At 45.2% G+C, this 15,008-nt stretch overlaps 1 protein-coding gene across 1 annotated transcript in view; it reads left to right on the top strand.

The window, feature by feature from the left end:
• Positions 1-652: 652 nt before the first annotated feature.
• The window catches only part of LOC129047184 (uncharacterized), a 608,921-nt gene continuing 594,565 nt past the window's right edge, over positions 653-15,008 (top strand). Inside the window, exons 1-2 of the mRNA XM_054529512.2 lie at positions 653-772; positions 875-1,409. Coding sequence (XP_054385487.2) covers positions 653-772; positions 875-1,409 — 655 coding nt within the window. The remainder of the gene's footprint in view (positions 773-874; positions 1,410-15,008) is intronic.

Raw genomic sequence — 15,008 nt, 5'->3', positions numbered from 1 at the left:
ACACACAAGAATCCCTTGAACCCAGGCGACGGAGGTTGCAGTGGGCCGAGATAGTGCCATTGCACTCCAGCCTGGGCAACAAGAGCAAAACTCTGTCAAAAAAAAAGTAAAAAAGTAAAAGAAAATAAAATCAGAAGCAGAGGCCAGGCAGGAGGAGCTCAGGCCGCACTGCTGTCTTTGCTAGCACAGATTCTTTTTGCTGAACTCTGTACTACTCCTTGTCAGTCCCTAATGTTAATTTAGGTTAAAAGAAATGTAATGATCGCATCAGTAAAAGCAAGGTCAGACTTTCACCTGAACGGTTTTATTTTTGTTTTGTTCCGTTTTTACTCCGAGGTCAGAATGTCATCAGGCACAATAAAGATTTCGCTTTTTATCTTCACGGGATTGCGCCCAGAAAGACCAAGCACAGTCTAAACATTACGCGATAAGAAAAAACAAAAAATAGATCAAGTGACCTTGGACAAGTCACCTTACCTCTTGATGGTTTTGTTTTATGAAAGAAGGGGTGTGTGTGTGTGTGTGTGTGTGTGTGTGTGTGTGTGTGTGTGTGTGGGGATGGGTCTGTGTGTGTGTGTGCGCGCCCGTGCGGGGGAGTGGTTGCTGCTAAGGTTCCCTAGGGCTACCTACAGCTTTAATATGCATAGTTAGAATGTCAGGCAGGTTGAGAGTGCGGGGCTGGAGACCCCCGACTTCTCTGAGTGCCAAGCCACACATCAGAGACTTTGGAAACAACCCTTCCACGAAGACCCTACACAGATCCCACCAGGCTGTGCACGGAAGAACAGAAATTGCGAAAAGAAAGGGACAGGATAAGTCCTGGGGGATCACAGCGCCTCCACTTGCACAGGACAAGTGACAGGCAGGTAAATAGGTAGCAGACAGGCAGAGACTCCGAGTCCCCCAGGTGCACCCCTCTCCTGGAAGAGCCCCCGAAAGCACAGGCCCAATCACCCACCCCACCAAACCCTCCCCATCGCCTTCCCTGACACCTAAAAGCCCCGGGTCCTGCGTAATACTGCGGATCCCTCCCAGCCTCCCATCCGCTCCTCCTCCCGCGGGGCTCCGCTCAGGGCCGGTCCCCCTCCCCCACGCCGCAGCCCGGGCCAGCGGGGCCCGCCGCGGTGGCCTTCGCGGGCGCTGCCGCATTGGCCGCTGCGGCACGGACGGCGCAGCCTCGGGCGCGTCCCGGCACAGGCGCCGGCGGTCCCCGCCAGCTAGCAGCCCGGCGAGGCGCTGGCCCACCCATGGCCCTCGGGCCGCGGCCCCTGCGCCCAGCCCTGCGCGTAGCCTCAGTCTCGCCCGGGACCGCCGAGCCCCCGACACGGGCGAGATGCTGAACGGCGCAGGCCTGGACAAAGCTCTTAAGATGTCCCTGCCGCGGAGGTCGAGGATCCGCTCGTCCGTGGGTGAGCTGGGAAGGGCGCGGCGGGGGAGGGTGGGCCCGGGGCGGGGGCGGCGCGGGGCGCTCCTGCGGTTATGCGACACTGCCCCGCCCGCGCCCCGCTCCCCTCCCTGGGCTCCCTGGGCTCCCTCGGCTCCCTCGGCTGCAGGATCCGCCGACGCCGCGCGCTGGCCGCACGGGGGCTGGGCGTCGCTGCACCTGCGGGGCCAAAAGGCCCCAGGCCGGGGCGAGGGGAGCGGCGGGCGTCAGAGACCCCCCGGCTCGTCCCTGTACAGATGTGTGTGTGTGTCTGCGGGCGCGCGTGTATGTGTGCGCGCGCCCTGTGCGCGTGCCCGTGCGCCCCTACGCGCGGATGCGGCTCAGGGATGCGACCTAGGCGGCAGTCCCCGCGGTTGTGGGCACGGTTTGGCGGCGCAGAGAAGATGCAGCCTTCCCTGCCGGCGGCCGGCACCGCGGTGCTGCAGAGCTCAAAGGCAGAGGGGGAAAAAGGCATCCGAAGGGTCCCTCGAGTGATTCTCACCACTTGGAGCCCCGGGTCCTCGCGCGCTCACAGCGGCGACGTGCTGGCTCATAACCATCCGTGCATACAACCATCTGGAGACGAACACACACACGCACACGCCCGCGCGCACACACAGGTACACACACACGTACACACGCACGCGTGCACACACACCCTGCCTGCAGGCGCCTGGGTGTTGGAACTCGAAACCTAAAGCCAAAAACGCATGTACCATACCCGACCACTCACACTGTTAGAGGCCTGCGTTCTATGATTATAGAACACATTTAGAAACTATGACGTCGTGGAGCCGGATGTTATGTGGCTGTGACACTTGATAAGGTTACCTAGACCATTAGTTAATGCAGACGTAAAGAGGAGCCCCAGAAATGATTTCTTACCGTTTCAGGACTGCGGCAAGTTTTGCAGGTAGATCTTTGACATGAGGAAGGTAGAGGGTGTACAGTTTGAAGCTGGGGTCACTTGTCTTCGTGCTTTTTTATTTGTTTTGAGAAAACAGGCGCATAAAAATAAGCGACTTTCGTATTTCTGTAGTTGAGTAACGTGAGAGGGAAGCAAGCTTATCAGGTAATTTAAGCCAATGTTTGTTAAACTTGGGTAAAGTCAGGACACTTTCACATTCATTTTGAGGAGAATCCCAGCCTGAAGGGGTCACGGGGTGCAGGGTCAAGACTAAATAGCGGGGAAGAGCTGTGGCAGAGACAGTGGGAAGGCGCAGTCATACAGGTGTGAGAATTTCCCAAGGTGGAGGCAGCCTGGGGAGACCTGGGGACACCCTCTGTACCTTTGCAGGTGGGGGCCAAAGGCATTTGCTTATGATTTGGATGTGGGGGCTTCAGTACGAGAAAAGAATCAAAGATGGCCCCAAGGGTGTTGGTCTGAGACACCGGAAGAATGCACCACTTGCTGAGATGGGGAAACTGCGGAGGACCAGGGTTCTCTTTTGCGGAAAGGGAGGGTGTGAAGAATTTGGTCTGAAATGCCTACCATAGAGCCAAGTGGAGATGATTAGTTGAGAGCTGGATTTATGAGTCTGTGGTTCCGGGGAGTGTGCAAGGCCAGACATAGAGATTCAAGAGTCTTCGGCAGGACCAGCTCCAAGAGTGTATGCCCTGCAGCTGCTCAGAGTCTGGCTCCTACAAGAGTCAGCACTTGCTTGGATGTTCTGCCCAGTGTTGCTGTCTTGAAAGTCTTAATTTTTGAACAAGGGGCCCACATTTTCATTTTACACGGGTCCCTAAGAATTATGTGATCAGCTGTCAATGTGTATAGATGTGACCTAGAAAAGAGGGGTCCTTGGATAGAGTCCTGGGCACTCTAACATTTTGAGGTCGGGGAGATGAGGGACAACAGAAGGGGCCTGAGAGGATGGCCAGGGAGGTCCCTGGAAACCCGGAGGGAGTGCTCTGAAACTCAATGTGGAGATGTTCAGGAAGGGGTGGGGTGTACCTGTGCCCAGTGCTGCTGAGCTCAATAAAGATGAGGCTGGAGAACTGTCGTGTGAGTGGAGGTCACTGGTGATCTTGAAAAGAGCTGTTAACATATCATTGTGGGGAAGAATGCCTAATAGAGCAGGTGCAAGAGAGTAACAAGACAGGAACTGGAAACAGCAAGTCCGGAAAACTCTTTTGAGTGAATATTGCAGAAAAGGGAGGGGGAGAAGCAGATCGAGTGGTAGCTGGAGGAAAATGCAAGTTCAAGAGAGGTCGCTTTGTTTTGAGACTGTCCTACAGTCTGATGGCATGAACATCAATGCAGGGAGCTTTTAGGGAGCAGGGGGAAGGGCAGTGATCTGAGAGTAACCATGAGAAGCAGGATCCTCCTGGCAGAGCAGTTAAGGCAAGAAGTTTCAGGAATAGTCAGAGGGGTCGGGTTGTGAGGGATCTTGCTGATGATAGGCTGAAAGTTCCAGGAGACAGAGTGGAGGCTCTGAGATGGGGTCTGTTTAGGGTATTTGCATAATGTATGGAGAAGAAAGAGGATCTGCATAGTGTGGGCTCCTGCGGACACTGATGGAAACAGGGGCAAAAGGCCTGACAATCGTGTACTCCCATAAAAATACTAAACAAAGATGTGTGATTTTTAATGAAGTCTGCTACTTCTCATTTTTTAAAAATAAACCGATGATGAAAGGATTGCAGATCACAGTCAGCTTCAAGATTATATGCTGAGCTGTATACTATTTTTAAAAATAATTCTGGAATATTTTATTGTCTGAGCCATCTTTGACTCTTATCTTATTCTGCATATTCAATTGCTCTTTGATCAGTTTTACCTTTCCCCAAATATCTACTTGGCACCAGTGTGTCTCATTTTACCACATGATGAAAATCCAAAGATTTGTGACCATGGGGATCCTCTTGCCCATATAGTGCTTACAGTCTGCTCAGGGTGGAGCCCGTTGGAATGGAAACAAAGTCAGTGACAAATATATATCAGTGCCTTCTATGTGCCAGGCATGGTTCTAGGTGCTAGAGACAGAGCAGGGAACACAGCAGTGTGTCTCACGGAGCTTATGGTCTAGGCAGTGACTACAATGCATGTGGGAAGAGCTCTCAACTCTCTTCTCTCACCTTGACCCAGATGAGTAAGGAAATTAAGGGTGTGCATGTGGATATGGGTGTCGGGGGTTGTGGGAGGGGAGGAGTGGGGACAGAAAGGAAGGAAGTTGTTTTCTATAGACGACAGCATCAGTGCTGTCTAGGGCAGAAGCTCTTCCCTATCTTACTGAATTTCTGGACATAGTGAAAGAACAGGCAAGCAGGAAGTGCACAAACCAAATGCAGAACCCAGAGGACTACAAATTTTTTTTTTTTTTTTTTGAGCCCGTCACCAGGCTGGAGTGCAGTGGTGTGATCTCAGCTCACTGCAACCTCCGCCTCCTGGGTTCAAGCAATTCTGCTGCCTCAGCCTCCCAGGTAGCTGGGATTACAGGCTCCCACCACCACACCCAGCTGATTTTTGTATTTTTAGTAGAGACGGGGTTTCACCATGTTGACCAGGATGGTCTCGATCTCTTGACCTCGTGATCCACCCACCTCGGCCTCCCAAAGTGCTGGGATTACAGGCGTGAGCCACCGTTTGGACCAGGACTACAAACCTTCTAGAAACTGCCCCTGGAGCCCTCCTCTAAATTCCACACCCAACTCACCCTGCCCTCTGCTGGTCATCAAAGGTGTTTCTTAATGTGTGTTTTCTGTTTTTGCCAGAACAACCTGCCCCAAGTTGCAAGGAGGAGAATCAGGGCAGCTGAAAATACAAGCTGCGCTAATGTGAGAATGTAATAGCTGGAGGATATCTCAGAGATGGTCTGATCCCTTCACTTTACAAATGAAAAAAAAAATCAGAGAGATTCCTTACTTGCTGCGTAATTTCTGTCAGGACAAGCTAATTAGCAAGTCCAGTGTGGTTCTTATCGTTGCCCACCTGCCTAGTTCAGTATCAGATCTAAATGAAACAGAATATGCTCATTGATTCTATATTGTTTTCTCCTCCTTGATAAGAAATAAAGATAATAATCTAATTTCTCCTGCTTCCATTTCCTATACTACCCTATGTGTGCTCAGTAATTACGATTTTACTGAACTCTGTCATGGGCAGCTTTTGGACTTGGTCTAATGGTCCACATTCTGTTTGGAAGTTTCTTAAGGGCAGTATATCTAGGGGTTAAAACCCCAGAATTTAGGGTTAAAGATAATTGAATTCAGGTTTTAACACTGTCATTTCTACCTATATGACATTCAAAAGATTCATTTACTTCTGTTACAGATAAAGATAAAAATAAGAGTTTGCACTTCACGGGTGGTTGGTAGTGGTCTGTGGTTATGTGCATATAAGTGCATGCATTAACTGACACATTATCAAGATGATATCGACAACATGTTAGATTTCTCCCATGCTGCCCATCGTCATCTAAGGCAAAGTCCTCCATCTAGGTATTTATCCTATGTAATAGAAGAATTGGCAAAAACTTTTGTTATTATTTTCCCTTCTAAATCTAATGATGGAGGCCTAACTAGGAGAGGACCGCACAGTCATCACAGGAGAACTTAAGTGTTCTTTTACTGTCATTATCCAGGTGTAAATGGTTGCAGAAATAAGCGCTTACTCACCAGGAGCTCTGAATCTGGACAGAGTGTTCATCCTGTAGTGGCTCTGAAGGTCATCACCTTCTGTTGAAAAGAGTCCTGACTACAAGGCCGTCTTCTACCCCACAGGTGACCAATAAGTACCTCTGTGGACGCCTTCCGTTGTCCAATAATTGATTTTACATTTATAACGGATGTGTTATCTTAAACCCTCCTCAGAGGTGCCAGCTAGACAAGTGGAATATTTTACAGTTATTTTCGAAAAAGCTTTTAAGCATTTATGAGAGGAAGTGTATACAGTGCCTCTAAAGAAGGGTCTCTGTTCTTCCTCCTTGGATCCTTTACATTTACTAAGTAAAACTTCTGGTCAATACCACACTGGATGCAAGATGTTATTTACATCCACTTAGGCTGGGAAAAGTGCTCAGCACAAATGTTAACAACCATTAAGAAGGGCTAAAAATAAAAGTGATCTCACCTCCATGCCTTGGGAGTTTCTCCCTGTCATCACCAAGGGCAAACACAGAAACAGGACCTACTCCAGGACAGGAGAGTGTCCTTCCAGGAATAGAGTAAGGAGTGGGGGACCTGTCACACCCCAGTGGCTGCCTGGGTCTGCCTGCATAGATCTGTCGTAAAAGTACCTGGATGGGCTGGGCACAGTGGCTCATGTCTGCAATCCCAGCACTTTGGGAGGCCGAGACGGGTGGATCATTTGAGGTCAGGAGTTCAAGACCAGCCTGGCTAACATGGTGAAACCCTAAAAGTACAAAAATTAGCCAAGTGGTAGTGGTGCACGCCTGTAATCCCTGTAACTCAGCAGGCTGAGGCAGGAGAATCACTGGAGTCTGTGAGGGGGAGGTTGTGGTGAGCCAAGATTGCACCACTGCACTCCAGTCTGGGCGACAGGGTGAGACTCTGTCTCTAAGAAAACAAAGCAAAGCAAAACAAAACAAAACAGTACTTGAATGGCCAAGCCTGGTGGCTCACGTGTGTAATCTCAGCAGTTTGGGAGGCCCAGGTGGGAGGTTCACTTGAGGCCAGGAGTTCGAGACCAGCCTGTACAACATAGTGAGACTCCATCTCTACAAAAAAATTATAGCCAGGCGTTGTGGCACATGCATGTAGTCCCAGCTACTTGAGAGGCTGAGGCAGAAGGATTGCTTGAGCCCAGGAATTTGAGGCTGCGATGAGCTACTGTATCACTGCATTCCAGCCTGGACAACAGAGTGAGACCCTTCCTCTAAAGAAAAGAAAAGAGCACATGAATGATGCTGGTCACTCCCCAGCTGTGATGGGGGAGGGTTATGGGCCTAATATTACCATAGACACGTGTGTGCTTGTTTATGTGAATAGGTCTCTTGCTCTGACGGTTCATTTCTTCCCTCCCTTACTGCTCCTGTAAAGCTTATCATAAAATATTTCATGCTAAAAAGTGATCTAATCCTCATTAACTCTGTTTTTTTCCCAGAGTTTTGCATTTTTTTTTTTGTAATCATTAGTTTATAAATAATGCCTATTTTGCTTTCCATCACAATCATTCCCAGGTGAGTGTAGAAAAAGCTGCATTCAGGAATATGGTAAAATATTACAGGAAGATTTATGCCATTTTGATTGGTTTGTTTCAGGTTGCCTGAATTTTTAATACCCCTTTCTTGTCACAGAGAAGAGAACTTTGTTATTTTTGGCTTTCACTGGAGTTCTCACTTCAGAGTTGGTTAGTATGAGTTTCTGCTTTCCAAGCTGACATGTTTTTTTCTTTTTAGCATCTGTTCCATATACAGGGTGAATAGCTACAGGGTTCCAAAATTGCGAGTGAAGCAGCTCCTCTACATATTCCTCACTAGCCTGCATAACTGACAGCACTTGGCTGTTTCCGTCCCTGCTGCCCTGGCTCTGTCCCTGCTGCCCTGGCTCCGTCCCTGCTGTCCTAGCTACTCTGTAGCTCTGCCCACCTGATACTGCGCCCCTGATGGCAGGCAGTGCTGTTGGGAAGAGAGCAAAGGAAGTGAGTCTGGTGGTGTGAGAATAAAGATAATAAAGGTAATTACTAATACGCCTTTAGTGTTTTTTGCATATTTTTCTTACTGATCCTCACACCATCCCTCTGAGAAATATATTATTATTGCCTCCCATTTAAAAATTCTATATACATATTTGTATACTTTTCTTTTTGAATAAAGGCAGGAGAGAAGAAATACTCCAGATGGGAGCAATATTTTTTTCTTTTCTCTTCTTTTGCACAGAATGTTAAGGCAGACTCGTTAATTTTGATTCAGAGGTTTTGCATGCAGAAGTAAGTGTTCCTGTCTTGTGTAATCTTTTGCCAAATCATCAGCAATGTACATTTCACACATTGCAGGGAAGCATTTGGGTGCTCCTCCTCCCTTTTCTATCTCTAGAGATACTGTGTAAGCCAAACGCAGCACCGAGGATCCCAGGATTACTGTAAATATTTTAAGCACATTATGGAGACTGATTATATAGGAAACTAGGGTAAGCAAACTACTCCATGGAGTGAGTGAGTACTTCTCTATACTGACATTTGGAATCTCATTCCAGATATTTAGTTCAAAGACAGTTGCTTTTCTCACGGTCATGATATGTTAATATCAGGGAGCAGTTCATTCATATTCAAAGGAGAGAACAGTGGCCTGGCTGATAATATATTCAGTTACTGCACCATGGGATCAGGCCTCTTATCAGCTATTTTTAGTCACATAATGATTATCCTTGTTTAAGTCTCTTCCATTTTCTTTTTGTTGTCTTTATTCTAATGCATTGAGGAAACATAGCATTGGTTTTAAAACAGCAGGATTTTTGTTTTTAACCCTCAGTAGTTACTGTATATGTAGCAAACTAAGTGGTCTTCTGGGACTGGGTGGAGTGGGCCCTGCTAAGCGTGTAAGATAGTGTGCTGTTTCCGCTGCATCCCCTGTCCCAGCGTGCCGTGTCCCCAAGTTACTCTGCTGTCCATTTGTGCTGGAGAGAATAATAGAAATAAACAGTCTTTCTGGGTCCACTCTAAGTTCATTTTCCTGTTGCCCCTTCCTGAAGCTTGGAAATACATTTATTCAACTTGATTGAACTCTTCTACTGTCTGATTTTCTGGTGTTAGAGTTTGGGCAAATTTTCTGGAAGGGAAGACACCAGTGTGGGCAGGCAACTGAGAAGGGTTCTCGGGTAAGAATAAACTGGGCTGGATGCAAACACAGGGATGAGTGAAGATTGTAAATGAAATGCACAGTTAGGGCCTGTTGAAATACTCCAGGTGTAAAATAATGAATCGTTGAGCTTGTAGCTTGCTTGTCTAATATTTGTCCTTTAGAGAGCCCAGGATACTTTGTACAGAGTAGGCAATACTTTGTAGAGTCAGATTATTAAAGTTGAAGGTGACTTTACAGATCTTTGCCGCGCAGTAGAGTGGCCACTAGCGGCATGTGGCTGAAGACATGGTGAGTCATGATTGAGCTGGGCTGTAACAGCAAAATATGCACTGGATTTCTGAGACTTAGTATGAAAAAGGAAAATAAAACAGTTCATTCGTAATGTTTTCTGTTTATTATATATCGAAATAATATTTTGGATATGTGAGATTAAATAAAATATATTATTAAGATTATTTTATGTATTTCTTTTTACCTTTTTAGTGCAGCTGCTAGAAAGTTTAAAATTGTATATGTGGTCTGCATTATATTTCTATTGGTGAACAAATTATAGATCATCCAGTCCAAATATTTTAATTGATTATTTATGGAATTGCAGACTTTCAGAAATAAAATGATCTGACAGTCAACACCTCCATTGCTACACAGGGAAACCAAGGTCATGAAGGGTGAAGTTCCAGGGACTTGTCTGGTCTTCCAAGCATAGTACCAGTGTGAAAGAACTAAAGCCACGTTTTTGGATTCCCCAAGTATTAAAAAAAATTTGTTTTTCTTCCCTGCCCCCTCCCTCCAGCATTTTTTTCAGGGTTATTTATCTTCCTCTTGAGTCAATATCTCCCTCAGGCACACTCTAAGATATCCACCTTAAGTTAATTTTGAAAATGAACTGGGTCATGGCACTAGGAAATACTATTCTATTTCTTTGAACCTAATCTTTAATAGAATCTGGTTGCTTGCATCTTTTAGTATGGTCTGATATTATCAGTCAGTATTTATGGAGAGGATCTTCAACACACTCACAATTTATGATTAATCTCACTTTTGACTACATGAGAAATCTTAGTGTCCTACACAACAACCTTCTTTAAGACCAGTGGGCATCCCAGCAGCAATGTTTTTCTTCTCTGAGACCAGTCATTGATTGGAGTTGAGCACCTTTTAAAGCAATACATTTAAAAATGTGTTCCTGCTAGTACACATTTTCTCCATAACATATTACTTTCTCAAATAAGCATGTCAGAAAAATGGAGGAAGTAAATACAAAAGAGAAAAAGTCTGAATAGATAATGTTCAAATACCATTAGGTTGTGAGTGGCTCTGAGTCCTGCTAGGAAGACAAAGGTAGTTTTTATTACCAGGGGATGCTGCTGGACTTTTAAAATTGTTCAAGACTTTGAGTTTTTAGGCATTTCTTTTAAACTACATTGATGAAATTATGGGCTGTGATAATAAACACAGTGATGGCAACCAAGATAACACTGTGTGATGATTAGTTGTCTGATAACTTGTATCAGTGTGTGGTTACTTTGATTTCACTCATAATTTATGAGTCCATATGATGAGAGCTGTGTTGTCTGCAGTCTGTGATATTTTTCAGTGGAGATCTTGGCTTTCTGAGCGTGGGTATAGAGTGTGGCTGAAGAACCCCAGGGTAGGAGAGCTAGTCCAGAGTTCTGAGACCACCCGCCAGGCTCTTCTACGCAGCATGGTATGTTGACAAGATATTACAGGGCAATGTCGGCAGTGTTGTGCAGAGGAAGTGGGGATGCCATCTGTGTAAACACTGTGATGATGTCTGTGTTAACACTATGAATTCAGCACCATAGTATCACACCGTGATGTCACACTGCGTCACACCGTGACAATGTATAATGGCATGTGTCCCCCATTGTGGTATCATACAGAAGAGTTTCACTGCCCTAAAAATCCCCTGTGCTCCAGCTGTTCATCCCATCCTTCCTCTCTAACCTCCGGCAACCACTGATCTTTTTACTGTCTCCATAGTTACAGTTTTGCTCTTTACACAATGTCATGCAGTTAGCATCATATAGCATGAAGCCTTTTCAGATTGGCTTCTTTTACTTAGCAATATGCATTTAACATTCCCCCATGTCATTTCATGGCTTGATAGCTCATTTCTTTTTATCCTTGAATAATACTCCATTGCCTAGCTGTGTACCACAGTGTATCAATTCACCTACTGAAGAACATCTTGGGTGCTTTCACTTTTTTGAAATTATAAATAAAGCTGCTATAAATACTCCTGTGCAGGTTTTTGTGTGGACATAAGTTTTCACATCGTTTGGGAAAATTCCAGGGTGTGTGATTGCTGGTTCGTATGCTAAGAGTATGTTCAGTTTTGGAAGAAATTGCCAGATTGTCCTCCAAAGTGGCTGTACCATTTTGCATCCCCACCAGCAATGAATGAGAGTCCCTATTGCTCCACATCTCACCAGCATTTGGTGCTTTCAGTGTTTTGAATTTTAGCCATTTGATAGATGTGTAGTGGTGTCTCGTTATTTAAATTTGTGATTTTCTCATGACATATGACGTTGAGCGTCTTTCCGTATTTAATTGCCATCTGTATATCTTCTTTGGTGAAACATCTGTTTAGATCTTTTGTCCTTTTTTTTTTTTTTTTTTTGAGACGGAGTCTCGCTCTGTCGCCCAGGCTGGAGTTCAGTGGCACAATCTCAGCTCACTGCAAGCTCCGCCTGCCGAGTTCACGCCATTTTCCTGCCTCAGCCTCCCGAGTAGCTGGGACTACAGGCACCTGCCACCACGCCCAGCTAATTTTTTGTATTTTTAGTAGAGACGGGGTTTCATCGTGTTAGCCAAGATGGTCTCAATCTCCTGACTTCGTGATCCGCCCACCTTGGCCTCCCAAAGTGCTGGGATTACAGGCGTGAGCCACCACGCCTGGCCTTTTCTTTTTGTGACAGAGTCTCGCTCTGTTGCCAGGCTGGAGCTCAGTGGCACGATCTCAGGTCACTACAACCTCCTCCTCCCGGGTTCAAGGGATTCTCCTGCCTCAGCCTCCCAAGTAGCTGGGACTACAGGTGTGCACCACCATGCCCAGCTAATATTTGTATTTTTAGTAGAGACGGGGTTTCACCATGTTGGCCAGGATGGTCTCAATCTCCTGACCTTGTGATCCACCCGCCTCAGCCTCCCAAAGTGCTGGGATTATAGGCATGTGCCTTTTGTCCATTTTTTAATTGGGTTGCTTGTTTTCCTAGTTTTGAGTTTGAAGAGTTCTTTGTATATTTTGGATACCAGTCCTTTATAAAAAAATCAGAAACGTGTTCTCCAAATATCCTCTCCCAGTCCATGGCTTGTCTTTCATCCTCTTAACAGTGACTTTTGCAGGGGTGAAGTTTTAATTTTAGCGAAATCCAACTTATCAATATGTTCTTTCATGAATTATACTTCTGGCGTTTCAAGGTTTTTTGTTAATATTTTTGCTTACCTTTTTGAAATTATACATTTAAATTTATTCTTTTAGAGGGTATACTTAAATTATTAATATAGTATTTACTTACTTTGTCCCTAACAATGGCTAGAGTTAATTAGTATATATATCTTTTTCCTCTCCATAGTGACCCTCTCCAAACAAAAATAAGGCAAAAACTTTTGCACCGTCTTACTCCCTACCCCTGACTCTCCCCTACTTTCTTTCTTGTCACAGTCACCTGAGTTGGTTCCAGAGAGTAATTATTTTTCTCCGGGTAACAGGTATGTGTGACTTTCTTTACTCAGCTGTGCTTCCTTGGGTTTTATTCCTGTTGCTGGAGTAGATCCCTGGGGATCTTTTAGGGCGCATCTGTGAGTGGCCATATGTCTGATTTTTTCATGTTCCTAAAAATGCTTTCATGTCATCTTCACAAGTAAGTGACAGTTTTGCTGTCTAAGGAATTCTAGATTCAAAATTCTTTTTCTCTGGCACACTTTTTTATTATCTTACTCCTACCCAGATTTGCTAATGAGCAGAGACATCAATCTGGTTCTTGTTCCTTTGCAGCTTAGCTATTTTTTGTTTTGATTAGTTTTTAATGATGTATCTGTCTTTGATGTTCTGAAATTTCAATACGATGGTTTAAGTATTTCTTTTATTCCGTTAGTTGTCTGGTCAACACTGGAAGGATCTTGCAATCTGACACCGGGTCTTTCTTTTTTGGGGAGAAGTCCTCATGTCTCATGTCTTCAAGTGTGGCCTCCTGTGCATTCTCCCTTTTCTGGTGGCAACTCTAGAATTAGACTGCTCTTGCCACTTCTGTCTTTGCTCCCAGCTTTCTTAATTTTCCTTAAATCTCTTTGTGCCCCATTTTTGAAGAATTCTTGTCTTTGTCTTCTTGTTCGGTAATTTGCTCTTTGGCTTTGTTTTGCGTTGTTTTGTTTTTATCCTTTCCAGTTCATAGTATCTATCAAGTTTTTATTTCAACAATTATATTTTTTCTTGGAAAGATCTCTAACTGACTTTTTTTTCATAACAGCCTAGTATTGCTTCATGATTGAATATGCACCCATTTCCTGGAGGTTATGAATTACACTTATTTAAAAATCTTTTTCTGATTGTTTTATTATTTAAGTTCTGTTTGCCTCCTCTTTTTCTTGGTGTCCATGAATCTTAAATGCCTTATGATTCCAGAACCCCCATCCCAGTTTTTTGGCAGTCAGGAGTCCCAGGAGGAGGCAGTGAAAAGCTGCAGGGCTGTGTGACACTGCCTTGAGCAAGTGCAGGGATGGGTGGGACATGCCCTGGGTTGGGCTGCACCAGTGGCTGCTTTGCTGAACTATATCGCTCCATGTTTCTTCCACATAAGCAGCTCCATGTTCCATAAACAGCGGGGAAGCCCTCTCCAAAGGGCTTTAGTTAGTCTTTTGATTTTCAGAGGGCCAGTGTTTTAGTGGTTTAACCCTTAACCCAGTGTCATTAGGGACCACATAAGCCATGCAAGGAGTTTATATTGCTCTTTCCTTTCTTTGCTGAAATGCCTGCATGCTGGTGGAGGAGGGAGGCCAACTGAGCTGTGCTATTTCATGTGACTTGTGCTGCAGTTTATGCTGAATTCAGCCCTTTCTTTAGGCAAGGATATAGTCCAGATGACTCCAGTCAGACCTGCTTTTATGTTTTGATCCTGGCACTTACTAGCTGGGTATCTTTGGGGAAGTTACCTAATTCGCTCAGCCTCACTTTCCTCCTCTATAAAATGTCAGTAGTAATACGTCCTTCACTGAATTACTGAGCGACTTAAACAAGATAACATATATAAAGCACTTCACACTACCTGAAACTTAATAAGGATTACCTAGTCATATAAAATTAATAATTAAAAAAGATATTGTTATTATTTCTAGAATAATATACCAGGGGCATAGAGAGCTGAACCTCTTCCATTTTATTTTGTCTATAACTGGATTGGTAACTTCTCTTCATATGATTTGAATTTCATGTGGATACAATGCCTTTGGAAAGTTTACTGATCCTCCTGGTGGGCTTAAGTTTTTTTGTTTTTATTTGAGATGAAGTCTTGCTTTGTTTCCAGGCTGGAGTGCAGTGGTGCAATCATGGCTCACTGCAGCCTTGACATCCCAGGCTCAAGCAATCCTCTCACCTTAGCCTCTTGAGTAGCTGGGACTACAGGTACACACCGCTATGCCCAGCTAATTTTTAAAATTTTTGGTAGAGATGAAGTCTCCCTGTGTTACCCAGGCTTGGGATTAACTCTTTTTTTTTTTTTTTAAGACAATTTTGCTCTGTTGCCCAGGCTGGAGTGCAGTGGTTCAACCTCAGCGGTACACTGAAACCCCTGCCTCCCAGGTTC

The sequence above is a fragment of the Pongo abelii genome, chromosome 14 (assembly GCF_028885655.2).
Source record: "Pongo abelii isolate AG06213 chromosome 14, NHGRI_mPonAbe1-v2.0_pri, whole genome shotgun sequence".
Lineage (NCBI taxonomy): Eukaryota > Metazoa > Chordata > Mammalia > Primates > Hominidae > Pongo > Pongo abelii.
Note: the sequence above shows the minus strand (reverse complement) of the source record. Positions and strands in the feature narration are given on the sequence as shown.